Source organism: Drosophila erecta, unplaced genomic scaffold (assembly GCF_003286155.1).
Source record: "Drosophila erecta strain 14021-0224.00,06,07 unplaced genomic scaffold, DereRS2 tig00000000-arrow-pilon, whole genome shotgun sequence".
Taxonomy (NCBI): Eukaryota; Metazoa; Arthropoda; class Insecta; order Diptera; family Drosophilidae; genus Drosophila; species Drosophila erecta.
In genome coordinates this window covers 26,830,896-26,854,377 of record NW_020825194.1, presented here as the reverse complement: position 1 = coordinate 26,854,377, position 23,482 = coordinate 26,830,896, and the positions used below count along the sequence as shown (strand labels likewise).

Here is a 23,482-nt window from a genome sequence, read left to right as displayed (position 1 = left end):
CCGGGAGATATTTCCAAGTGCCCATTTAAACACACGAGATATTTACGTGTTGTTGCTTTTAAATATATATATATATTTGCATAAATTATTGCTTAAATATTTGTTTATACAATTAGTCTATATGCTTAAAACCCAACGCATTCTAAACTCCCTTTTTATCTACAACGGCATCTGATTTCACAACTATATATTTCTGTTTCTTGAAACGGGGTTCTACAAAGGTACTCGTCCATCTAAGGTGAATTGTCGCTGGCCCAGAAACAACATAATCCAGTCTGCGTTGGCTCTATTCCTGTCGAGAGGTTCCCAAGTACTCGCATGGGGGATATCAAAAACGATCTAAAAATTAATTACTTTGTGTCTGAAAATGATTGTGCGACACTTTTATCGGAGTGCATAAACGCTGTGTAAGTGCGATATCAGCATTTGTAAAATAAGATTCGCTAGTTGCACCGTTTCAAAATCCATGGGTCAGACTATTTATTGCTGCTGGTGATTATAAGGCAGTTTTCGTAAGAGCTCAATGAATGATCTCAAAAATGGGCTTTGGAAATGGTAATCATTATGGTTAGGAACTTAACAGGAGTTCCCTCTGGATTTCTTTGTTTTGTCATTAAGTACATCTAAAAGTGATACCTAATCCTCAAACTGACTCTGTGTATATTCGTTTCAGGCTTAATTGTCGGTTGATTTTAGTCGCTTGGCACTCTTTGCGATTTTTCATTTAGCTAATACTCACAAAAAGCAAATCACCCAAAATCAAGTGGATCCGCGGATAAAAGCCGGAATGCATTCCGTTGTCGCGCAGTCTGGTTTTTTTTCTGTGTGGAACCTAACTAAGCACCTCCTCATGACTTCCAGCACTGTGCGCCTCCACTCCATTCCCTCCATTCCATTGGCCCTCCTCGTCCGATAGCACGAATCGTCAAATGTATGTCTGCTGCTTCGCTCCTGTCCTCCTTCTCTGTAAAAATTGCACGAAATGCACTTCATAGCGGAGATGTTGCCAGGTGATGGGGGCTTCCATCAGCAGGCCTGCAAATAAAGAGCAAAACCGAAAGAAACATGAGTCGAGGACTGCTTGTCAACCATTTAAGCGACGCACTAGACCGTGGCCAGTGCACAGTGCTCAACAGCTCCGTTGTCTCAATTAACCATAGCTCCATGTGAGAGGCATTCGTGGGTGGGACAGGGGGATTGGACAGGGGCGGCCTTATCGGCCATCGGGTCCCAGAAAACTGGCTTTCAGCATGCTCATACGTATGTGTGTCGATAGGGGCGGCAAAAAGGGGTCGATTATTTGAATTTGGCTAGGGTGGGTGTGTGTTATTCGCAGCTCGATGGGAAGCTCAAGCGCTGGGATGTGGGTTAAGCCCCTAGTAAATGGAACTCTGCTTTCAATGGAGAACTGAACGTTTCGTGATAGAACATCCACAAGCCACTGAAGATGTATATGAAAATGACAAGTGATCTGCTAAGACGATAGCTCACTTTAAACACCACAATTTACACATATTAGTGCTTTATTAAGCAGGAATGGCTTTCTTTGTTCGTTTCACTTAAGGCCTCTTTTAATTGCACTTGAGCCAATATCGCAAATGCCCTCTGTTTCGAGAGCATATACCCCGAATAAAAATGCCAAACTGTTTTAGCCTCCATTTGAGCCTTGACTCTCAAGATCTATAATCCATATAGGTGCTAAATGTCCAAAAGATTCTTGGATTGCACCCATTGGCTCAGGACGTGATTCACACATTAATACTCGGGGAGCCAAACGAAACACATGACTCAAGAAACAAACTGACAGTGTGTCCTCTTTAAGAAGAACCTGAACCTGTGCTACATGCAGCAGTTAGTTAGGGCAAAAATAGAGCTTTGCTGAATTAAGTTTTTAGGGATGCGATCTGCCCAAGAATGTTTTCCTGCACTGGCGACCAGTTGGCTGGTTGGCTAGGTCAACTCACATGCAGCGAGTGTATCGAGTTGGTTTCGTAGCCACCCTTGCTCTGCATCTGGGTTGAGATCGCGTTGAGGCGGTTGGCCGACAGCTCCACGTCCGCGGACCCGATGTGGCCCGTGTGGACGAAGTTGGTGGGATTGCCGATCATGGACCGGTCGATGCGCAGGCGTTGGTGTGGGCGGCGGGAGGGCGAGCGCTGCTGCTGGAAGCAGCACGAGAACCACTGCAGCCAGATCTCGCCGGTGCTGGCCATCTTCCCCTTGCTCTTGGCTCGCTGGCTGGCGCTGGACGGCGATTCAGTATTCTGGTGTTGCGGGCGATCAATCGTGAGGCAGCTGCTCCCAGCCAGGTTGGCTGTGGCTGTGGGGCGTGGGTTACGCAACTCGGCTCCTAAAACGATCAAATGGCGGTTGAGTATAAAATGTAAGACATCATTTGTAAGCCAAAGAAAGTTGACTTCATACAGTAAATACTATATTTTTTCATTGTGCTATTGAGCAGCTATTCGGCTACTGTAGGCAAGGATTACGTATAAATGTTGTCATTCAATTAGTAACCCTCAATCGCTACACTTTCAAGGTTGGAGACAATCTTCTTTGTAGATATAGACAAAAATACCTATATAACCATATGGGATGATAATGCAATTAGTCAAATCAGCAGATATAGACAAACGTAACTACATAATCGTATAACCACAGTATTAGGCTTAGATGAACTTTATATTAATAAATAAATATTACAATTTCGCCCACCACTGATGGGAAATAGAAATATGAGTATGCAGTTCCAGCCCAAAGAGGAGCTATGGACCCACATCCATTTGCGTTGCTCCAGAAAACCAGCGGCGTACACAGATGTGCGATTCATTCTGCTGGCATGTTCCTCTCACTGGTGTGGGAGGACTATCCGTATCTGCATGCTGTTGTCTGCTCTACTTGCTGTCCCACTTGTTACCTGGCTTTTCACTCGGCTACACATTCGCTACAGACTCGGATACAGACCCACAATCAGATGCGGCCACCTTGGCCAGGCATTTGCAGACTCACTCGCAAAACAGAAACAGAAACAGAACAACAGAATTATAAGGCCCGAGGCGTCGCCTGAGAAGCCGCGGAGTTGCGAAAGAAATATGGCATAAAAGCTACAAAAAATCAACAATTAATTGGCACTTTTGTGTAATTAAGATTGAGAGAAAGACAGAAAAGACGCCGATGAAGGAACCAGAAAGCAGACGGGATTTCAAAGCTATCACTCGTGATCTTCGTGGTCTGCTGGCTCAACTAGTTCGGGTTCTGTGGAAGATCTTGTTTGCGTCTTCTGACTGGATCCGCTTCAATTGTAGAGTTGTTATCCCCAAGACAACTGTATAAATACCGAAAGTTATATGGCTACATCAGCTGTTCTCGACGACACAATATCCAAAACAAAATACGGGCAACTGTTTTCAAAAATATATGGGCATTCGTCACTCAAATTTAAAAGGCAATTGGTTTTATTATTGAACGTATTAAACATGCCAGGAAGCAATTTCAAATTTGTATATCGTATGCTTAAATTCTAGCCCACGATCTAACCTTGACTTTTACATTCATTAAATGTTCTGAGCTGCTTTTTTATAAAGTAAACCAAACTATTTACTATCTATCTTAGTGTAGAAGTCAGTAAGTAGTTGAAAGTAACTACATGAAGTTGATTCTTCCCTTTCCTTCTAACGGACTTCCAATGACGGGCATAGCCTGCTCCAAACTTCTTGGGCTTTCTACGCGTGTTGCGCAGTCTTTCTTCTGGCCACTGGGCAATTAAAGCTGCTCAAGCGTCTTTAATGCGGAGTGAAACCGAAATGAAAGTGCCAGGCGGCAGGGCAGCGATGTGGAGTTGGAACACGCTGATGGTGGCCACGGCGACGGTTGACGATGGAGATGGAGCTGGAGCTGGAGCTCGGCCCGGCTTATTGTAGCCAACATATCTGCACTTTCCGAGAGCGAACGCTAACGTTATTATCTCAAATCGCGCTGCGACGCGTGTCACACAGCTAAATGGATACACAGTAAGAAATCATCTCGCAGCTCGAACAGAATCACATTGATTGCAAGTCCCTCAACAAAATGACAAATTTGTAAATGGTTTTAATTGGGGATATGTTTCTTCCGTGCTAAGGGAATTTCGGTACATTCAATCTAAAGGATCTTCATTCAATCTTTCCTCTATCTAACAAAAAGTACATGTTTAAATTATATACTAACTGAAGCAATTGTTTAATATTTCAGCTTTCAAATTAATGTTTAATTTGATATTTGGCGCTACCTTAATGTCACTTGCAATTATCCTAAACTGCAGTGTGGTATGCGTATTAAAATTCGAAGGAATAACTCAAATGATGTTTCTATAATTGTAAATGAAATGCGTACTCCACTAATTTTCCTCTGTATGCGAATAACTCGGCCACAAACACAGCTACGCAGGAATAATTGACGGAATGGGGGAATGAATGAGCGACTGACGAGGGCCAAATGCGCTAAAGCGTTTCAATTTTCTGTGTCAAAAGCTTATTAAAAGAAGAGATAACCAAATATCTGCACCGAAAAAAACATCTTGAAAAGACTAATACAATAGCCATGCATGCAGATATAAGATCTTTCTTTTTAGTCAACCCAACGCAGGTAAAAAAGACTTTAATTTAAGCACACGACATCGAAGTCAGGTGGTATTTGTTCCAGTGTAACAAACAAATGCAACAGTTTGTATTTGAAGGTACGCACGTTTTCCTTCGCCTGTTGTTTTCTCATTTAGCCCGAACTCGAACTCGATCTCAAACTCAAGTGCTTATCAAACCCGTCTGCCGTTTTAACATACATATGTAAATACGAAGCATTTATGCGCAGACTAGCATAAAGACTCACTCACTATAGACAGCATTTCTATTTGAAAATCGAAAGCTGGACAAGCGCTAATTAACCATCGAGATCGGGTGACGTACTTATCCGGTGGCCAGAGATTTTCCAAGGGGGATAGATACAAGCCAATCACAACAAAAAACCCCGACAGACTGGGTGTGCGTATTTGCCATGTCTACTGCAAATTACTTTGCAATAATCATAAACAAATGGATTCCCGCGCTGGCTGTCGGCTTTTTCGCCTGCTCCCGCAGTCGTTTATAAGCATTTTCGTTTTTTTGGGCCTTTGCAGTGCTGACATCATCGTCGACGTTGCTGCGATCGGGCGGGGTTATTGAATCTTGACAAAAAGCGAAAAGTGGGCGAACTCGAGTAATTATAATTACACTTAAGGAGCTTAAGACCCGTTGTCTCTCTCGAAAATGGAACTTTTCGGAGATGGAAATCGTTTCGTTGAATAGCCGAAGTCGAATACTATTTAATAAATGTATATAAATTAACTACATCTAGAATTGGAAGCCAAATTATATATTTTATTGCATAGAAATCATATTTTGTAAATATCAATTCGTATGTGGTAAAGTCTCGTCTAAGAATGTGCATACTTTTGAATGCCACATTTCTAGATCATTAAAAAGTTCGCCCTGGCTAACCATTTCAGTAATAAATTTAGTCAAACACACAAAACTCGAATTTAGAATTAAAAATACAATCAACACTCTTCCATAATCGTGGATTTGTGAAACTTGACCCAAAAACTCCCCCAGATAAACGGAAAGTCGCTCGTAATTTGGCAAATCCCCGACGATTCACACGCGCCAAAGTCATTGGGTCTTTTGCAATTCCTCCCCCACGGCGGAAATGAATAGTCTGCAAAGTGAATAAATGCCTGGAGCGGGAAACCACATCGAAATGATGTACCACCATCAGGTTATATCACTTTTGGGCACAACAGGCGACAAAGAAAGGGGCAGGGCATGCTCGAATGTCGAATGCACGACGTCGATGTCGATGACAACATGCTTTGCATATGAAAAGGGAGCCCGGGGTTCAAGAAACCAATAAACGGAGTGTAAAGTTAATTTCCAAAGGGCTCTTAATCGAATAGTTTAAATCAGAAGCATTGTGCTGCGCAGCATTTCCATTGTTTCCCCCAGTTCTTCTTTATTTACAACTTGCGGCTTGTTTCACAATAATCACTAAAGAACACTCGTTGCACTCCACAATCACTTCGGGTGACTCATCATCGTCTCCTGATCCATCGAACAGATACTGACCACCGCATCGGCAGCTGTACGTATAGCTCCACATTGTCGCCGGCCCTTTGTTTGCATCGGATTCTGATTCAGATGCTCGGGAGGGAGGTGGAGGTACCGGTGCCTCGTCGTCTTCTTCGATTTCCACTTGGATCCGCTGCATTTCATCCAGCACGACGGTGGCGTATATGTTGCTATGTGCTCGGAATTTCGACTGCAGCAGTTCAGCGTCGTAGTGTTTGCGCCTAATGGGATCTTTCAGTGTGTTCCACGCCGCGTTTATCGCATTGAAGTCACTGTTCTGGGCCTCCGATCCCGGATTTGGGTCATCGAGCTGCCGCAATTTGTCGGGATGACATTGTAGTATCAATTGTTTGTAGCTGCACTTGATCTCCTCGAAACTGGCCGTGGATGGCACATTCAAGAGTTCATAGAAGTCGGGCATCTGAAAAGGGAAATGCGTGAAGTATTTGTATTGAAAACATAAATATCTTTATACTTACTTTTAGTCTAAGGTCTCCTATCACTCATATGTATGATTTATTACAATTTAAGCCACTTCAACACTTTCTTTGCAATCAATTTTCAAAAACCACACACATGTTCACTATTTAACAAGTTCATAATTTGATGTACCAATACTTCAATGATTTAATGATTTACTTAGTAAATGGTTTATGTTAGACACACTAATCTGAATGTTTAGTTTAGGTAGTTACAAAACTTGGCAAATGGCCAAGTTTGTTTGTTTCTCAATTTGAGTTTGTTTCTCAATTTAAAGCTTAATTCTAGATGAAAAAATGTTTCCGAATTTGTTAATTCTTGATTCTCCGTAAAAAAAATATGATTAAAAAGCGTGGTGTTTGCCAACACTAAGATTATAATGATGAAAACAGCTGTTTGTTGTTTACATGGAACGCGACGCTCGACGGAATAAATAACAGTTAATTTAATCAATGTGAAAACGGCACCCCCATCTCACGCACACAGTCACACCCACACACACGACGCCTTTGTTGCTGGAAAAACGGAAATGTCGCCAAGAAAGGAGTGTTTTCGTGATTGTGAGCGTGTATTTTATATTTTTGCTGCTAGGTGGCGATAAACATTTATGCTTACAGAAACAAGAGCTGGAAAATGCATTGCATGTCCGCCGGTCATAATTTCCCACCCCGTCCGTAGATGCCGTTCCCCAATCCCCCATAAAAGAGAAAAGTCTTACATATTGTCAAAAGTCAGGCCCCAATTGCACTTGGAGAGCCGAAAACAAGGTCAACAAACTGGTTAGCAGCAGCAGCCAAAAAAAAAAAATACAGCCATATTAACTCGAACACCGAATGTGGCATCGCACACGCTGACCCAATTTCGAAATTAGCGAAAAAGGAAAGGGGCAAACAACTTGCCTCGAGACAGGAACTCTGAGCTAATTAATTAATGGCTGAACATCGGGGCACATACGATTTCCGTGGGTGCCGCCGCTTGCAACTCGAAACTTGCCTTATAAGGTGACGGCTTTCCTGCTCCCAGATCACGTGTCGAAATCTCTTGTTGCTCCGCCGATTTGTTTATTAATTGAGCACCGTTGATTTTCGGGGAGCGAGATGTACAACCCACTAACTTTTCAGAACTTTTTCAGTCTCTTGTTCTCAGCACTTTTTCGAACACCGAAACACACGCCTTGCACTCGCCCGCAAATAGCAAATGTCGTCAAGTGAAGCTGTATTCAGCCAGCACTTAACTCGCGTTTATTCACTGCGTCTCAGGAGTTGCAAGTAGCGCGTTTAACGTTTGCGGCAGACAAATGTATTTAAACTTTAAAAGTTTCTAGCGATGGATGAAAACACCGATGCAGCGAGTATCGATTTTTTTGTTATATCGATGGTAAGCGATGTATCGAGTCTTCGATCGACAGACATGGGCAATTAATCTAGTGGCACAAAGAAATTAAGCGGGTATTACAGATAAAACGTCTAATTTTTAGTAAGCCATATTGCGGGTTCCAGAGAAATATATCTTCAACGTCGAACGAATAGAAAAGCAGAAAAAATGAAGAGGTGGCGATGACAGGTAGGTTTGAGTCTCGGCTAACTAAAAATGTGGCAATGTAGATACGTCACTCCGAACTAGTTCCGATCTCCAAAGCAACCCTGCGCAGTGATGGTCCAACTGTCAACGCAACTTCCGCCTTCTTTCCGTGCGGTTCGTAAAAATGACTGGTTTAACGAACAGGGTAAGTGCCCAAAAAGGCAAATAAAACGGTGCGAGACTTAAGCAAATGTGTGAAAGGCATTGCGCGCAATAGTGGCCAACAGTGCGAGTGCTCAAAGTAGCAAACCAGGGGCGCGAAAGTGCTGTTTTGAGTGTTCGAAAGGGCGTCTCGCCTTACACGTGCCGTACAACTGGGCATCTGTGCAAACCTGGAGTGAGCTGGTAGCCCAAGGCTAAAAAACAGTGAAATGAATTGGTTGCTCCTGAAAACAACGTGTCTCGGAATAATAGTTTGCCACACACATTTGTTAATGCGCTTGCGGGCAATTCTAACCTCCTCCCACAGTGCTCGAATTGTTTTCTAATTTAACTTAAATTTTTTTCCACTTCAGACCGTTGTTATTGATGGTCGCGGCCATTTGCTCGGCCGCCTGGCCTCTGTGGTGGCCAAGTACCTGTTGCAGGGCGGCAAGGTGGCCGTGGTCCGCTGCGAGGAGCTGAACCTCTCCGGACACTTCTACAGGAACAAGATCAAGTTCCTGGCATACCTGCGCAAGCGGTGCAACGTGAACCCGGCCCGTGGTCCATTCCACTTCCGTGCCCCGTCTCGCATCTTCTACAAGGCAGTCCGAGGTGAGTACACCCATCCTTCGCTACCCACAGGAGTGTAGTTGAGTTCAGCGCAGTTCCATGATGTTTTCAAACCTTATTACCTACATTATTTGAACAAGAAACCGTGTAAACAAAAAATTACTGAGATATACTGCTAAAGCTGCTGCTGCTCAAACTTCGAATACCCAACAATTCAGTCACTAATCCTTCTTTTTTCTCTTTTAGGTAAGCAATGAAAACTGTTTGGAAGTTGCCCCATCCGACATGATGAATACTACATTCTTACCTACATTATTTGAATGAGAAACCGTGTAACCAACTCTCAACTGATGCTTTCACCTAGCTAAACCTCCCGCCACAATTGTGAATCCCTGACTAAGCGGCTATTTTATTTTCTCCATTCCAGGCATGATCCCACACAAGACCAAGCGTGGCCAAGCCGCCCTCGCCCGTCTGCGTGTGTTCGACGGCATCCCATCGCCCTATGACAAGCGTCGCCGCGTCGTCGTGCCCATCGCTATGCGTGTGTTGACCCTGCGTTCCGACCGCAAGTACTGCCAGGTCGGTCGCCTGTCGCACGAGGTCGGCTGGCACTACCAGGACGTGATCAAGAGCCTGGAGCGCAAGCGCAAGGCCAAGCTCCGTGTTACCCTTAAGCACAACCGCGAGCTGAAGAAGCTGACGGTTAAGGCGCGCGAGAACATCGCGAAGGCCGCCGAGCCCTTCAACAAAATCATCAAATCCTACGGCTACGAGGTTTAAGGACAACAACAAGGGCAGAATTACATACGTTCAGATGCGTAGAAGTTTTTTAAAAGAGAATAAAACAACATCTAGTTTAAAAAACAAATTCGTCTTTGAGGGTCTCATATTTGTTTACAAACTGCTGATCAGTTTGGCTTGTATATTTTTTTAATGTGGTTATACTTATTAAAAGCTAGTATCATTCACAATGTAATAAGCAGCCGTGTTCCAATTTGTTTGGAGTGACGAGTTAAATCTAAAAGATTAGCGCAACTTTACGGAGCTCCATTAAATTTAAATATACATATATGTATGTAGCATATAGGAAACTGGCCTTTATTATTGTAAGGTACTGATGTACAAATGATTGTAAGAGCAATATCTAAAATAGCTTTCACAATATCAGCGAGTTCTGACACTGATACCTATGTTTTAGCTTTATTTCCAAATCATTCAAAAGGTTTGCTATGTCTTCATTATTTGGCTCCATATTTTCAAATGATTTCAAAAACTCCTTTTCGGATTCCGCGGTTTCCTTGCTGATACTGTTTTTAACTTTACCCGCAGCGTCCATTATTTCCTTCTGGATAATTTGTATTCCTTCAAAAATTTTTTTATACATTTGAAGTGTGTTTTTCTTGACGACATTATCCTTGACGTACTCCTCGTATGCAGTCGCGTTTTGAAGTATTGCGTTCGCTTGCGCTAGGTTCATTTCGTCAGATGATGAGCTGCCTGGCCTGTCCATTTCCTCTCGAAACTCGGTGGCGAAATGTTTCTCCGCATTGGACAGGAACTCCATGTTAGCGGCCCAGGTAACTGCGAAGAGCGACATTCTAAATGTCTGAAATGAACTCAGGAATTGACACAAAATCGTCTTGTCCGCATCGGGCAAAGTGGCGATCGGAGGCAGCGGTGTGGTCTTCGTCCAAAACTCACTGTTCCAGTCGATTGACGGAGAGGTCTCTACGGACCCATCGGAACCCTGGCTCTCTGCTTTTGTTTCATTTAAAGTGGGAGCTCCTGAATCCAGTGGGGCGCCGCAGGTGTAGCTCTGAAATGAAATTACGTCCAGGATCGTACATCCGTTGAACACCTAAAGTTGCGGACTTACCAAAAAAACTACTGCTGCAATTATAAACAAATGCATTTTGCTCCGATGGAAGTATTACTGTGCTGCTTGTAGTTCTGGCCTTTGTTTTTATAGGGAAATATGCAGTAGAAAATAACTTCATATCAGAAACCAGCCACATCCACAGTTCTAGAGTAGGAGAAAGGGAAAGTTTTGATCATGGAAAAAACCAAACCATCTCAGAGCTTAAGCTGTATTAATTGTATATCTTTATAAAACACAAAGCACTCAAAGAAAGGGGAATGCATAGATATCTTAATAAACTATTGCTGGTTTATGTAACTTATGAGGATAAGAGCTTCACTGAGTTCAGTGGAAGAACAGTTTTATATTTATATACATATATCGGAGTTGTAATAAATTAAACAAAACCAATTTCAATCTCTATATAGATATGTGAATGTGAATTATTTTAGTTCTTAATTTTTATTAATACTCATTAAAGGAGCATGTATTCTTTTGAAAAGCCAATTTGAATTTCAAGCGAAACAAGATAAACTCGCCGAAAATATGACCAATTTTTCCAAATATTTTTAATTCCATCCATTTAGGTATTTCTGTATTTCATTTTTATCTATTTCATATCTTTACCCTACCAGAATCGAGTATATTAGATTCGTTAAATAGTAAAGGGATGGATATGATACACTGGTACTTTTGTTCCGTTTTAAGTTTATATATTATAATCAGAGCAGGCCGAGGATCAATTGAAAATATATAAATAATATAAATAATTTTGTGTCGTGACAGTATTTAGATTTCATCAGTAGAGTTGTGCAAAAATGATATACAAAAATAAAGTAATAATAATATTTTAAAGGACTTGAATTAGAATGGCCAATGCCAAAATAAGCGATGAAATAAAACGCGGCAAGAAGAAACGATTGGAGGACCTCCTGGAGCGTACTTACCGCCAGAAGGTGAGGATTGTTCGCGGACTGACTGCTCGACAGGCGAGTGCCACGGATTTCGAGCTGTGCGCCAAGTGGATAAAAGTGTTTAGACGAGCTACCAAGAAGGAGCGCAGGGCGAAGGATTACCTCGTGGAGCTGATTCTTCGCCAGCTGCGGCAAACGGGCCACCTGTCGCTGCCCTTCACCGACCTGGCAAACTGCAGCCTGGACCTGCGCCTGCTCCTGGACGAGGAGGGACGTCAACACCTGCGTCGCTTCAGTCCACGGCAGCTGGTGGCCCCGATGCCGTCGAGCAGCAGCCTGGCCAGGAGGCCGCTCAAGTCGACTTCGTTTGAGTGGAGACGGAGGGTGCGACACCTGGACCATCTGGAAGACCGGTACTGGCGCAAGGAGCAGGAAGTGTGTGAGAGCCTACAGCATACACCCACGAAGTGTCTCAAGCCGGAGCTGCCGCCCTCAGTGTCCAGACCACGGAAACGCGTCAAGACGGTCGGGGTTCAAGCGGATGTCGCAGTGGTCTCGCCACGGGCTGAACGTGATCTCTGCGAGCGCGAGCGAAAGCAGTGCGAGATCCTGAAGCGGCGGGAACGCGACCGCGTGCAGCGGCAGCTCAGGGAGCAGGAACGAGAGCGGCAGAGGACTCTGCAGGCCGAGCAGCAGATGCTGGAAAGGCAGGGTCTGGAAAAGGCGCGTCAACTGCGCGACCGACGATTGCGGGAGCAGCAGCTGAAGGTCAAGGAGCGACGCGACCACGAGCGTCATCTGTTGTTGAAAAAGCGCGAGGAGCGTCGCCTGCAGGAGCAGCGTTTGTGGGCCCAGCGACGACCCAGTACATCCTCTTCCCAGGATGTGAAAATTCAGCAGAGAGCGATTCTGGAGTCGAAGCAAGAGGCTCGACATGATCACGAACATGATCCCCGCTACTTGCCCCAAGCGACCACGGCCGTGCCAGTGGACACTGGCACTACCCAAAGTGCGAGACGGATGCAGCAGTTGCACCTTCGGGCGGAGAACATCAAGCGGAAAGTGCTGGCCTATGAACAGCTCAAGAAATATCATCGGGAGAGGGCGCGGGCGGAACGGGAGCGGCTGGACGGGAATGCGGAGGGAAATGGTCAAAAGCAGCAGCACGAAAAATCCATGAATGTACAGATTAATGCAACAGAAAGAAAAGGGCTTAAAGAAAGAAATGCGGAGCAAGAACTAGAAACTGATCAAAGGAAAGAATTCAAAGAAAAAAGGAAAAATATTCTTAATAGGATAAGGAAGCGACAGGAGAAAGAAGAGTTTGAACGAAGAAATTGCCCAAAAGCAGAAAATGATAGCAAAGAAAATGATAAAATTGATCGACGGGATCAGAAGAATAGGGAGGAATTCGAGAGAAAGCGGGAAAGGGACGCTAAAATCCTTAAGGAACGGCAGGAAAGAGCAGAGTTTGAAAGAAAAGTTTGGAAAAAACTAGAAACCGAGCGAAGAGAACGGGAAGAGTTCGAAAGAAATAGGCAAGAGGAGCTCAGGATTCTCAAGGAACGTCAGGAAAATGAAGAGTTTGAACGAAGAGAATTGGAAAAAAAATTAGATGCCGATCTTAAACAAAAGGAAGAATTGGAAAGACAGCGAGAAGATAAGCGTAAAGAACTCCGAGATAAAGAATTGGAGAGAAAAATTTTCGAAAAACTAGAAGCCGATCGGAAAATACGGGAGGAGTTCGAAAGACAAAGGCAGGAAGAACTCAAAAATCTCAGGGAACGCCAGGAAAAAGAAGAGTTTGAAAGAAAAGAATTAGAGAAAAAGCTGGAAGCTGAGCAAAAACAGAAGGAAGACATAAAAAAATTACGAGAAGAGGATTTGAAGTGTCTGAAATCACTCCAAAGCAGAGAAGAATTTGAAAGGCAAGTTTTGGAAAAACTAGAAGCCGAGCGAAAGGAAAGGGAAGCATTCGAAAAAAAGACTTGCGAAGAACGTGAACGAGAGGAGAACAAAATTGAGGAACTTAAAAAAAAATTCAAGGATTTACAAGAGCGAGATGCAGAGTGGAATGAGCAACGACTGAATCGAGAACTCGAAAAAAAAGAGCAAGAGTGCGAAAGAATCACCAGAGAAGAAGAAAGACTTAAAGAAGAAATGCTGCTGGAAAAGCTTAAACGCAGCACGGTGGAAAGAGAAGTACGCGAGAGAAAGAAAAGAGAAGATGATCTGCAAAGAGAACAGATCCTTAGAGAGTGGCTTCAAAAGCAAGAGCAACAGGAAGACAGGGAAAGAGAAGAACGTGAGAAACGTGAAGAGATAATTATGGAAAGCATAACTGCAGACGGCAATAAACACAGGGAACAGGAGGAGGCTGAGAAGAAGGCCCGAGAGGAACTCGATCGATTACCAAGGCAGAGACAGGAAGTTCAAAAGTTAGAAAAAGAGAACCCGAAAAAAGTCAACGGACAAAAAAACGTTTGGACACGATACGAAGAGGAGCGCGATCGACGTTACCCAGAAAGCCCGAATCAGGAGGAGATGGAGGGGGACTCAAGAATTCAGGAGAGGCACATGGTAAGTCGACTAGGAGTTCACAAAGGAGGGGTGGGACATTTGGGAAAGGAAAAGGACCAAAAGAGAGTTGCAAGCGAAAGGAAATCAAAAAGCTGGATGGAGAATGGGTCTGTGGAGAATTCCCCCGAAGTCACGATGGAACTGGGGCTAACTGGCAGAGATGTGACGAACGTCCATCGAAGTTGTCAGCAACTAGAAGGCAGCTATGAGAATGCCAGAGTTAGGTTGAAAAAGCTCCATGAAAGGAACAACAGGATAATTGAGGAAGTGCAGGGGAAATTTCAGGTGCTTGAGAAGATGCGGCTGGAAGCAGGAAAACTGGAAGCTCGAAATCCTTTGAGCACGCGTTACCCTCTAAGGTCTTTAAATAAGCTTCAATCAAAGAAAGATGCACAGAGACCACCCAGTTCCAGTCACGAGTACTTTCAGAAAAGATCCCAGAAGACGCGTAGCGAGCGATGGGCTCGCTTTATTGAAAGTGAAGAGGAATCCGCAGCGGAGGATCTTCCCGGTCAGGGTCGAAACTGCGTCGTCCTCTCTAGCAGCGGAAGCGATACGCTTCCGGATCCCTGTTACTCCCTCGTCGGCAGGTACTGTCCGCTCACGAAGACCTACACGGTGGAGCACCAAACTCCTCCACCCATCCGAAATCAAGACTCAGCGCAGCGAGAAGCCTATGGCTCCTATGTACTCAACCGGGTGGCCGATTGGCGGAAGACGTCACCAAGTTTCCACTCTACTGACGAGGCAGAACCGGGCGACGAACGTGGACGATGGGGCGGCAAACCAAGTGGCATTGGCTTGACTTACTGCACACGAACTGGAAGGAAGCGTTTTCCGCGGATCAAACGTTCCGATATCAACCCCGATTCTTGTGGGCTGAAGGAGGATCGGGTGCAGCAGAGACGGGTTTTCGGACAGCTTCTATCGCAGGCACGGACATTTGGTTGCTGTCCGGAAATATTGAGCGCGGAGAACTGTCTTCTGGAGAAAAAACTGGCTAGAGCTAAAAACAAATATATTCAGGAGTCAGTTCTGCGAGTGTCAAGGTATGTCATAAGAGTATTCCAGAATGACAATGCTATTGAGAGTTCCGAGGAAGAGAATGAATCTCTAGAAAATAGAGAGCTCGAGCAGATCTATCTGCAAGAGACCGATGCCACATTGCTGATTCCCAGGCCAATCTTTAAGACTCTCATGTTGACTCTGCTTACATCCAACGAGTCGATTTCGCCCTATCTCTCGGAGAAGATTACCAATTTGGAAGTCCAGTTGACGGCTTACCTCAAAAAGATTTCTAGCCACGCATTTGCACGAGGTGCTCGAGCTCTGAGGCGAAAGGTCAAGCACTTGGTGGACCAACAGCGTCAACTACAAAGCCGTCGCCTGGCCGAGATATGTCGCGATTCCGAGGAGCAGACTTTTGGGTTGTGGAGGCGGCTGGCCAGGAGCAGTGACTCCTTCCGCGGGATCAGGGATCTCTTTCGCAATTGCTGTGACCTGCGTGACCCAATGTCATGCGTCGCTCTCCAAAACATCGAGCGCCTCTACAGGGAATGGAAGGATCAGCGGTTTGCTGTGGATTAGAAACAATGTTGATTTCATTTTCTCGTTTAAAATAGTTTCAGCTTTCGTTCTGGTTAAATTTCGATCTTGCGTTATTTAAAGCAATACTATTGGCGTTTTAAAAATGGTTTTTATTTGTGTGGGGCAGTGGCTTGCTGAGGAAAATGACTCAGCACTCCAGGACTCAGAAAAGAGGGAAGAGTTCTCCATGCAACAGAATTTTGAACGTTCTTAGAACTCGTTAATCGATTAAAATGAAAAACGAAGTACGATTCTAAGGAGCCCGAGTTCCCATATCTATTAAAACTGTAAAACTACCGCTAAATAATTTAAAAATGATATTTCACCGGCGGCACCTTTTGAAAATCCTAACTGTTACAGAGCTTTTTGAAAAGCTTTTCCGGCACAGCTGATGTGGAAAGCTGCCATTCGCCACCTGGAACGGCGCTTCTCAGATCTGTCTATCGTTTCCAGTGATCAACCTTCGCTAAGCGTAACCAAAACACCCCACGATGTCATCCTTTAAGGACAAAGTGATTATTGTGACCGGCGCCAGCTCTGGCATCGGAGCAAGTGCCGCCGTCTACTTGGCCAGACTCGGAGGGCTCCTGGTCATCGTGGGCCGCAACGTGGAAAAGCTGAAGGAGACGGCTGACAACATTGTGGCGGCCGGAGGAGCCCCGCCCTTGGAACTGCAAGCAGACATGACCCAGGAGGCGCAGGTGCAGCAGATAGTGGACGCCACTCTGACCAAGCATGGCCGCATCGATGTGCTCGTTAACAATGCGGGCATCCTGGAGACCGGCTCCATTGAAAGCACCAGCCTGGAACAATTCGATCGCCTGATGAACACTAATGTGCGGTCCCTGTACCAACTAACCATGCTGGCCACTCCGGAGCTGGTCAAGACCAAGGGCAACATCGTGAACGTTTCCAGTGTCTGTGGACTGCGCGCCTTTCCTGGTGTCCTGGCCTACAATGTGTCTAAGGCGGCGGTGGACCAGTTCACGGCCTGCGTCGCCCTGGAACTGGCCCCCAAAGGAGTCCGCGTAAACGCCGTAAATCCCGGCGTGATTGTGACTGACATTCACAAGCGTGGCGGCATGGACGAACAGACCTATGCCAAGTTCCTCGAACACTGCAAGATTACCCATGCCTTGGGTCGTCCTGGGGATGTCAAGGAGGTGGCCGCCGCCATAGCCTTCCTGGCCAGCGATCAGGCCAGCTTTACCACTGGAATTAGTCTGCCCGTCGATGGAGGTCGCCACGCCATGTGCCCGAGATAGGATAAGGATGAGCTAATGGAGAGAAACCATGCATTTATCGAATTTTTAAAGTATACATATAAAATACATCTGCATCTTAAAAAAGTCTAATTTATATTAATATAAATTTTTTGGATTTTTCTTTTCATAATAAACTAATATTGTGAGTACGTAATGTATGCATAAATATGTATAATCTATTATTATCTTGTTCTGGGATCACAAACAACAATGTTTTATTGTCATGTCAAAATGTAAGTTGTTTAAAAGATTCCAGGATAGGAATGTTGCTTCAATGATCGCATCAAATGACATCCAAATATTACAACATAAAACATTAACTGCCATACATACACAATTTATAGAAATTATGAAGGCAATTATAAATAGGATCACCGCGATCACTCAGCCATAATATACATACATATATGGTATTTGGAAAAAACAAATTAAGAGTTAATTAACACCAGTAACTTTACTCGAATTTCACAACCGCTGGAAATACTTATGGCGGTACCAGACTATCGATAGAGTAATCGGATTGCAGCCCGAAAATTGTTGACTTCTGGGTCTTCAATGTCACCAGCCATTATCACTTCAGCCGAAGAGCGGATCGCTTCAACATGCCTAGTTTCAAAGATAAAGTCATCATCGTGACCGGCGCCAGTTCGGGAATTGGAGCGGGTACTTCAGTCCTCTTGGCCAAACTGGGCGGCCTGCTCACCATCGTGGGCAGGAATGTGGACAAGCTGAAGGAGACCGCGGAGCAGATAGTGGCGGCTGGAGGAGCGCCTGCACTGCAGGTGGCGGCGGACATGAACAGCGAGTCGGACGTCCAGGGCATCGTATCCGCCACGTTGGCCAAGCACGGACGCATCGACGTGCTGGTAAACAACGCCGGGATCTTGGAGCTGGGCAGCATCGAGAACACCAGTCTGGAGCAGTTCGACCGCGTGATGAACACCAACGTGCGGTCGATCTACCAGCTGACCCACTTGGTCACACCGGAGCTGATCAAGACCAAGGGCAACATTGTGAACGTGTCCAGTGTCAACGGCATCCGTTCCTTTCCCGGGGTCTTGGCTTACAATGTTTCCAAGGCTGCCGTGGATCAGTTCACCAGGTGCGTGGCTCTAGAGCTGGCTCCCAAGGGTGTCCGTGTAAACTCCGTGAATCCCGGCGTGATCATCACCGAGCTCCAGCGTCGAGGTGGACTGGACCAGGAAGCATATGCCAAGTTCCTGGAGCACGCCAAGATCACCCATGCCCTAGGTCGCCCCGGCGAAGTCAAGGAGGTGGCTGCGGCCATTGCCTTCCTGGCCAGCGATGAGGCCAGCTTCAGCACCGGAATCAGTCTGCCCGTGGACGGCGGTCGCCATGCCATGTGTCCCAGATGAGAATTGAGTTGTTTGTTCGTGATGCATTTACCTGCCACCAAAGTTTGGGTGGCAATTGTTACAAATATTAAAGGAAAAGAAATATATGTATTTAAAGAAGCTTGTCTTCCAATACTTTTCTTGTCAAGGATATGATTTAATGCAAATTAATAGTTCGCTAGTGATAGATAAAATCAATTTGAGCACTTCTTGAGAACAAATAGAATATTTTTAAATATTAAAGGGAAATAAGGGTCTTTAAAAAGGGTTTAAAAGAAAATCGCGCTTTAAAAATTAGCAACGTACGAAAGTTTTTATTTAATACTTAAAATTTGAATTGGTAGTAATGGACTGAATGGGCGGGAAACAAGGGAAAAGGAAACACATTCGTCTGGACAGGATCCTAGCAGGGACTAGCGGGGGCACATGACCTGTTTGCCACCGTCCACAGGAAGGGTCACGCCGGTCACGAAACTGGCCAGCTCGCTGGCCAGGAAGCAAATGGCGGCCGCCACCTCAGTTGGCTCCCCAATCCTACCCAAGGCGTGGGTCTTCTTCGAGTGCTCCAGAAATTCGGCGTAGCTCTGCTCGTCCATACCTCCAGCCTTTTGCAGATTGGTGCGAATCACCCCCGGATTGACCGCATTCACCCGGACGCCCTGGGGACCCAGGTCCAGGGCAAGGGAGCGGGTGAACTGGTCCACCGCCGCCTTAGACATGTTGTAGGCCACCAGATTGGGAAAAGCGCGCAGTCCGCAGACGCTGGACACGTTGACAATGCTGCCCTTGCTCTGGAGCAACTGGGGGAGCAACAACTTGGTCAGGTAGAACCCAGGCCGCACATTGGCCTCCATCACGTGGGTGAAGCAGGACAGTTCCGTGCTCTGCAGTGTTCCCGTGGGCATGATGCCCGCCCCATTAATCAGCACATCAAGCCTGCCTTCGTAACGCTCCGTGGTCTTCCGCGCAATGCACTCGATCTCCGCCGGCTTGAGCAGATCTCCGGCTATGCCGTAGGGCTCGAGACCCGTCTTCATGCACCGTTTCATCACGCATATAAGGCCATCCTCCTCCCGATCCACCAGGGCCAGGCAGGCGCCCAGCTTGGAAAACATTTCCGCCGCGGCGGCCCCGATCCCAGAGGCTGCGCCCGTGATAAGCACCACCTTGTTGGAGAAGTCCAAACCAGCCTTGCCCTTGCTGCCCATCGAATCGAAATTCCAAGTTTCAAGTGGATATCCAAACTACATACGTATGTATGTCCATATGTAGGTGACTTATCGAGGAAATATAACCCTGATCATTAAAAACGTGATCTAGGTTCTTAATCTGATTAAAGCTGTTTTTATATCAATAAGTAATAATAGTATCGAAAAATACAACTGCAACTGTACGTTTCTAACTAAACAAGAATTTGGAATAAAGAGCTCGAATATGTCCAAGGAAATCTTCAATATTACAAATTAAATGACAGAAGTGATTAATTACCTTATAATTCCAATCACGTTCAAGAATATTACTTTAATCTAAAGCTAATTTTTGGGAAACTAGTTGAGTTCTGAACACAGATGACTAAATAAATGGTAATCAGTTTTATATAAAAAGCAGAGTAACAAATAAAGATACCGCTTAAATGCATTTAAAACAGTCTAAAATTGCAATCGCCGATATCCAGTAGATTTAGCGTGGGCACATGGCATGGCGACCTCCGTCCACCGGCAGGCTGACTCCAGTGCTGAAGCTGGCCTGATCGCTGGCCAGGAAGGCAATGGCCGCAGCCACCTCCTTGACATCTCCAGGACGACCCAAGGCGTGTGTGGTCTTAGAGTGCTCCAGGAACTTTTTGTACGTCTCCGCATCCATGCCGCCGCGGGCATGCAGGTTGGTGACCGTCACCCCGGGATTCACGCAGTTCACCCGGACACCCTTGGCAGCCAGCTCCAACGCCACGCAGCGGGTGAACTGATCCACGCCCATTTTGGATATGTTGTAGGCCAGGACGCCGGGGAAAGAGCGAATCCCATTGACACTGGACACGTTCACGATGTTGCCCTTGGTCTTGATCAGCTCGGGGGTTGCCAGCATAGTCAGGTGGTAGATCGCCCTCAGGTTGGTGCTCATCACGCGGTCGTACTGCTCCAGGCTAGTGGTCTCGATGGTGCCCGTCTCGATGATGCCGGCATTGTTGATCAGCACGTCCAATTTGCCGTACTGCTTCAGGGTCTCCGACCAAATCCTCTGGGTGTCCGCATCCTTGGCAATATCGCCCACCACCAGGGCTGGCTGCGACTGGCTCACCTTGCTGCACTCCGCAGCTACCTTCTTGAGGTTCTCCACATTGCGACCGTTAAGGGCCAGGCAGGCGCCGTACTTGGCAAACTTAATGGCGGTTGCAGCTCCGATTCCAGAACTTGCTCCCGTAATTAGGACCACTTTACCGACGAAATTCATGATCCAAACCAGAATTATGTAAGGGGATCTCAAGCTTAGTGCGCATCTTGCTGGTTTTAATAGGGGTAGTCACCTAGATAAAATCAAAAAATTTAACTGGGAAAGAATTTAATTTATGTGAATGGGGAATAACAATGTTAAAATCTTATTTTTCTCTCCTTTTCCATAATTTCATTGCTTTATTGACAGGATTTTTAAAAACCGGAGTGATTGAAACAGTAAACACCATTTAAAAAAGCTTAATTAAAAGTAGTTTTAAGCAAACGACAAAGATTGTTACTATAAGAAAAACATACTTTTGGTATGCTTACTTATCCTTACTTATTTATATATATCATTTAAATAAAAAAATTAAATTTTGGTATTTTTTAAATGTTAAATCTTGGTATCTTCCTTATGTTTGCTTGGTATATTTTAACGGATTACCCGGTCTCACTTACGTGATCATGTAAACGAAATGCGAGTTTTAGGGAAGTGCAATATTTTGGTCAGGCAAACCCGTAACTTATCCACGCAATCGGGCCGCCGGAGAGTGGTGGTCACGGGAAGTGGAGCAGTCACTCCGCTAGGCAACAATGGACCGGATTCCTGGCGACGCATCCTGGCCGGCGAGTCGGCCATCTCTCGTCTGAGTCCGGAGTTCAAGGGCTTGCCCTGCCAGGTTGCGGCTCAAATCTCGAGGGAAAGCCTACAGCTGGACCAGCATCTGACCAAGTCTGACATTAAGCTGATGAGCCCCGCCACGCAGTTGGCCGTATTGGCGGCGGAGGAGGCCTTGGCCACCGGAAAGCTCTGCCCCAAGCAATTGAGCGAGGAGCAGCTTGAGCGGTTTGGAGTATGCGTGGGCATGGGTATGTTCGACCTGGCAGAGGTTTATGGAGCCTGGAATCAGCTACAACGGGGCTACAACAGAGTAAGCCCCTTTTTCGTGCCCAGGCTGTTGCCCAGCATGGCGTGTGGTCACATAAGCATGCGACATGGCTTAAGAGGACCGAACCACTCGGTGTCCACAGCCTGCGCCACAGGTGCCCATGCCCTGGGGGATGCCATGCGGTTTATCCGCAGCGGAGATGCCGATGTGATGTTGGCGGGGAGTGGTGAGGCCTGCATAGATCCCCTCTCCATCGCTGGATTTTGCAGACTGCGGGCTTTGAGCACCGCTTTTAACGATAACCCAGCGGTTGCGTCCAGACCGTTTGACAAATCTCGGGATGGCTTCGTAATGGGCGAGGGCGCAGCTGTGCTCCTGCTGGAAGAACTGGAGCACGCCCGCGCTCGGGGAGCTCCTATTCTAGCCGAGATTCTGGGCTACGGATTGTCCGGCGATGCCTACCACATAACCTCGCCAAGCGATGACGGCGCCGGAGCCACTCTTGCCATGAAGCGGGCAATACAGGATGCTGGGATCGCACCAGAGGATATTACCTATGTAAACGCCCACGCAACATCCACGCCCACTGGGGATCGCATTGAGTCACACGCTATAGGTCGTGTTTTTGGGAATCATACTTCCCAGGTGAGGGTTTCATCCACCAAGGGAGCACATGGCCACCTTCTGGGCTCCTCCGGCAACCTGGAAGCCCTTTTTGTGGTGCTCGCCTGCGCGCATAACAAGCTGCCGCCCTCCATCAACATTGAGCACCTCGATGTGGACGTCAATGTGGTCACGAAAGCTACTGAATGGTCATCGGACCAGAAACGGCGCGTTGCCCTCAAGAACTCATTCGGCTTCGGAGGAACCAATGCTTCCCTTTGCATTGCTAGCTACATTGAATAGTAGCTAAGAGTTACCTATTTTTTAAAGACCCACGTAAATAAAATCCTTGAATGTTTGCATATTTTTAGGAAAAATGTTTAGTTTTAAAACTTTATTTGGAAAACTTTTTCGGTTGCTTGTCTGGCCGTTACGTCGTCGTCTTCGTCAGTTTCTTGCTCTGTAAAAAGGATTATGCGTACTGTTCTTATCCAATGCGCCATGTATGAACTGTTATACTGTATATCTGTATATAATATATATATAGGTATATAATTATGTATATAGCTCTGTTTGATTTGCTTCTGTTGCTTGTCTCTCTGTTTGTTATTGATGTTTTGCTGCTTGAATTCGACGCCTTCTGGTTGAAAGCAATGGAGTTTGTGGAAAATTAAGGTAAAATCAATAGCTGATGACTGGTTTAGCTTTCGCGCGGCTTCTGCTGTGGTCATGGGCCTGAATTTGACAATAGTTGCAGCTTTCGATCCGTTTTCTTATCTAATCGTTTAAATTGAAGTGTTTTTATTTTACAAAATTGCTTAGGTCGTAAAGTTAAAGTATGTTGGCTTACAATCGAAACTTTTCATAATCATTTAATTTTATTGGTTTTCTGTTGATGTTCTGCTGGATTCAGCTTGCCCTGCTGCTCTACCTCTAGAGTCTAGACATTCTTTGTTTTCTCGGTGTAACCATACACTTTGGATGTATATGCGGCTTAGACTCTTACTAATTATATGCGTAAATAATATGCTATATGTGGGTGTGGGGTGTGGGGTGTGGCGTGTGGGTGAAGGGTGTGTGCAG

The 23,482-nt window shown here is 45.7% G+C and overlaps 9 protein-coding genes and 1 pseudogene across 9 annotated transcripts; 5 read left to right on the top strand and 5 right to left on the bottom strand.

Annotated features, from left to right (window-relative positions):
• Positions 1-447: 447 nt before the first annotated feature.
• Positions 448-7,999, bottom strand: LOC6552549 (CDC42 small effector protein homolog). Its single transcript, XM_001978923.3, has 3 exons — positions 7,611-7,999; positions 1,965-2,350; positions 448-1,035 (listed from the first exon to the last, which is right to left on the bottom strand). The coding sequence occupies exons 2-3, from the start codon at positions 2,211-2,213 to the stop codon at positions 1,027-1,029; spliced, it is 258 nt and encodes an 85-aa protein (XP_001978959.2). The 5' UTR covers positions 2,214-2,350; positions 7,611-7,999; the 3' UTR covers positions 448-1,026.
• LOC6552550 (DPH4 homolog) lies at positions 5,996-7,084 on the bottom strand. Its single transcript, XM_001978924.3, has 2 exons — positions 6,617-7,084; positions 5,996-6,558 (listed from the first exon to the last, which is right to left on the bottom strand). Exon 2 carries the CDS (start codon positions 6,556-6,558, stop codon positions 6,022-6,024), a length of 537 nt encoding a protein of 178 aa, XP_001978960.1. The 5' UTR covers positions 6,617-7,084; the 3' UTR covers positions 5,996-6,021.
• Positions 8,000-8,249: 250 nt separating the features above from the next.
• On the top strand, positions 8,250-9,783 carry LOC6552551 (60S ribosomal protein L13a). The gene is made up of 3 exons (XM_001978925.3): positions 8,250-8,343; positions 8,714-8,954; positions 9,340-9,783. Exons 1-3 carry the CDS (start codon positions 8,323-8,325, stop codon positions 9,693-9,695), a joined length of 618 nt encoding a protein of 205 aa, XP_001978961.1. The 5' UTR covers positions 8,250-8,322; the 3' UTR covers positions 9,696-9,783.
• A 205-nt stretch (positions 9,784-9,988) lies between these two features.
• LOC113564850 lies at positions 9,989-10,946 on the bottom strand (annotated as a pseudogene).
• A 696-nt stretch (positions 10,947-11,642) lies between these two features.
• On the top strand, positions 11,643-15,866 carry LOC6552555 (trichohyalin). The gene is given in 1 exon segment (XM_001978927.2): positions 11,643-15,866. A coding segment is annotated over 1 exon segment (4,224 nt).
• A 296-nt stretch (positions 15,867-16,162) lies between these two features.
• On the top strand, positions 16,163-17,271 carry LOC6552556 (uncharacterized oxidoreductase MexAM1_META1p0182). The gene has a single exon (XM_001978928.3). The coding sequence runs from the start codon at positions 16,346-16,348 to the stop codon at positions 17,117-17,119; it is 774 nt and encodes a 257-aa protein (XP_001978964.1). The 5' UTR covers positions 16,163-16,345; the 3' UTR covers positions 17,120-17,271.
• A 344-nt stretch (positions 17,272-17,615) lies between these two features.
• Positions 17,616-18,594, top strand: LOC6552779 (cyclopentanol dehydrogenase). The gene has a single exon (XM_001978929.3). It carries the CDS (start codon positions 17,722-17,724, stop codon positions 18,493-18,495), a length of 774 nt encoding a protein of 257 aa, XP_001978965.1. The 5' UTR covers positions 17,616-17,721; the 3' UTR covers positions 18,496-18,594.
• Positions 18,595-18,760: 166 nt separating this feature from the next.
• LOC6552780 (uncharacterized oxidoreductase TM_0325) lies at positions 18,761-19,754 on the bottom strand. The gene has a single exon (XM_001978930.3). The coding sequence runs from the start codon at positions 19,680-19,682 to the stop codon at positions 18,888-18,890; it is 795 nt and encodes a 264-aa protein (XP_001978966.1). The 5' UTR covers positions 19,683-19,754; the 3' UTR covers positions 18,761-18,887.
• A 41-nt stretch (positions 19,755-19,795) lies between these two features.
• On the bottom strand, positions 19,796-21,013 carry LOC6552781 (glucose 1-dehydrogenase). Its single transcript, XM_001978931.3, has one exon. It carries the CDS (start codon positions 20,923-20,925, stop codon positions 20,155-20,157), a length of 771 nt encoding a protein of 256 aa, XP_001978967.1. The 5' UTR covers positions 20,926-21,013; the 3' UTR covers positions 19,796-20,154.
• A 322-nt stretch (positions 21,014-21,335) lies between these two features.
• LOC6552782 (3-oxoacyl-[acyl-carrier-protein] synthase, mitochondrial) lies at positions 21,336-22,761 on the top strand. The gene has a single exon (XM_001978932.3). It carries the CDS (start codon positions 21,383-21,385, stop codon positions 22,700-22,702), a length of 1,320 nt encoding a protein of 439 aa, XP_001978968.1. The 5' UTR covers positions 21,336-21,382; the 3' UTR covers positions 22,703-22,761.
• Positions 22,762-23,482: the final 721 nt, after the last annotated feature.

Coding starts and splice junctions, on each gene's coding strand:
- LOC6552549 (XM_001978923.3), bottom strand. CDS start 2,213: ATGGCCAGCACCGGCGAGATCTGGCTGCAGTGGTTCTCGTGCTGCTTC.
- LOC6552550 (XM_001978924.3), bottom strand. CDS start 6,558: ATGCCCGACTTCTATGAACTCTTGAATGTGCCATCCACGGCCAGTTTC.
- LOC6552551 (XM_001978925.3), top strand. CDS start 8,323: ATGACTGGTTTAACGAACAGG. Junction 8,344..8,713: donor TGACTGGTTTAACGAACAGG/GTAAGTGCCCAA, acceptor TTTCCACTTCAG/ACCGTTGTTATTGATGGTCG. Junction 8,955..9,339: donor CTTCTACAAGGCAGTCCGAG/GTGAGTACACCC, acceptor TCTCCATTCCAG/GCATGATCCCACACAAGACC.
- LOC6552556 (XM_001978928.3), top strand. CDS start 16,346: ATGTCATCCTTTAAGGACAAAGTGATTATTGTGACCGGCGCCAGCTCT.
- LOC6552779 (XM_001978929.3), top strand. CDS start 17,722: ATGCCTAGTTTCAAAGATAAAGTCATCATCGTGACCGGCGCCAGTTCG.
- LOC6552780 (XM_001978930.3), bottom strand. CDS start 19,682: ATGGGCAGCAAGGGCAAGGCTGGTTTGGACTTCTCCAACAAGGTGGTG.
- LOC6552781 (XM_001978931.3), bottom strand. CDS start 20,925: ATGAATTTCGTCGGTAAAGTGGTCCTAATTACGGGAGCAAGTTCTGGA.
- LOC6552782 (XM_001978932.3), top strand. CDS start 21,383: ATGCGAGTTTTAGGGAAGTGCAATATTTTGGTCAGGCAAACCCGTAAC.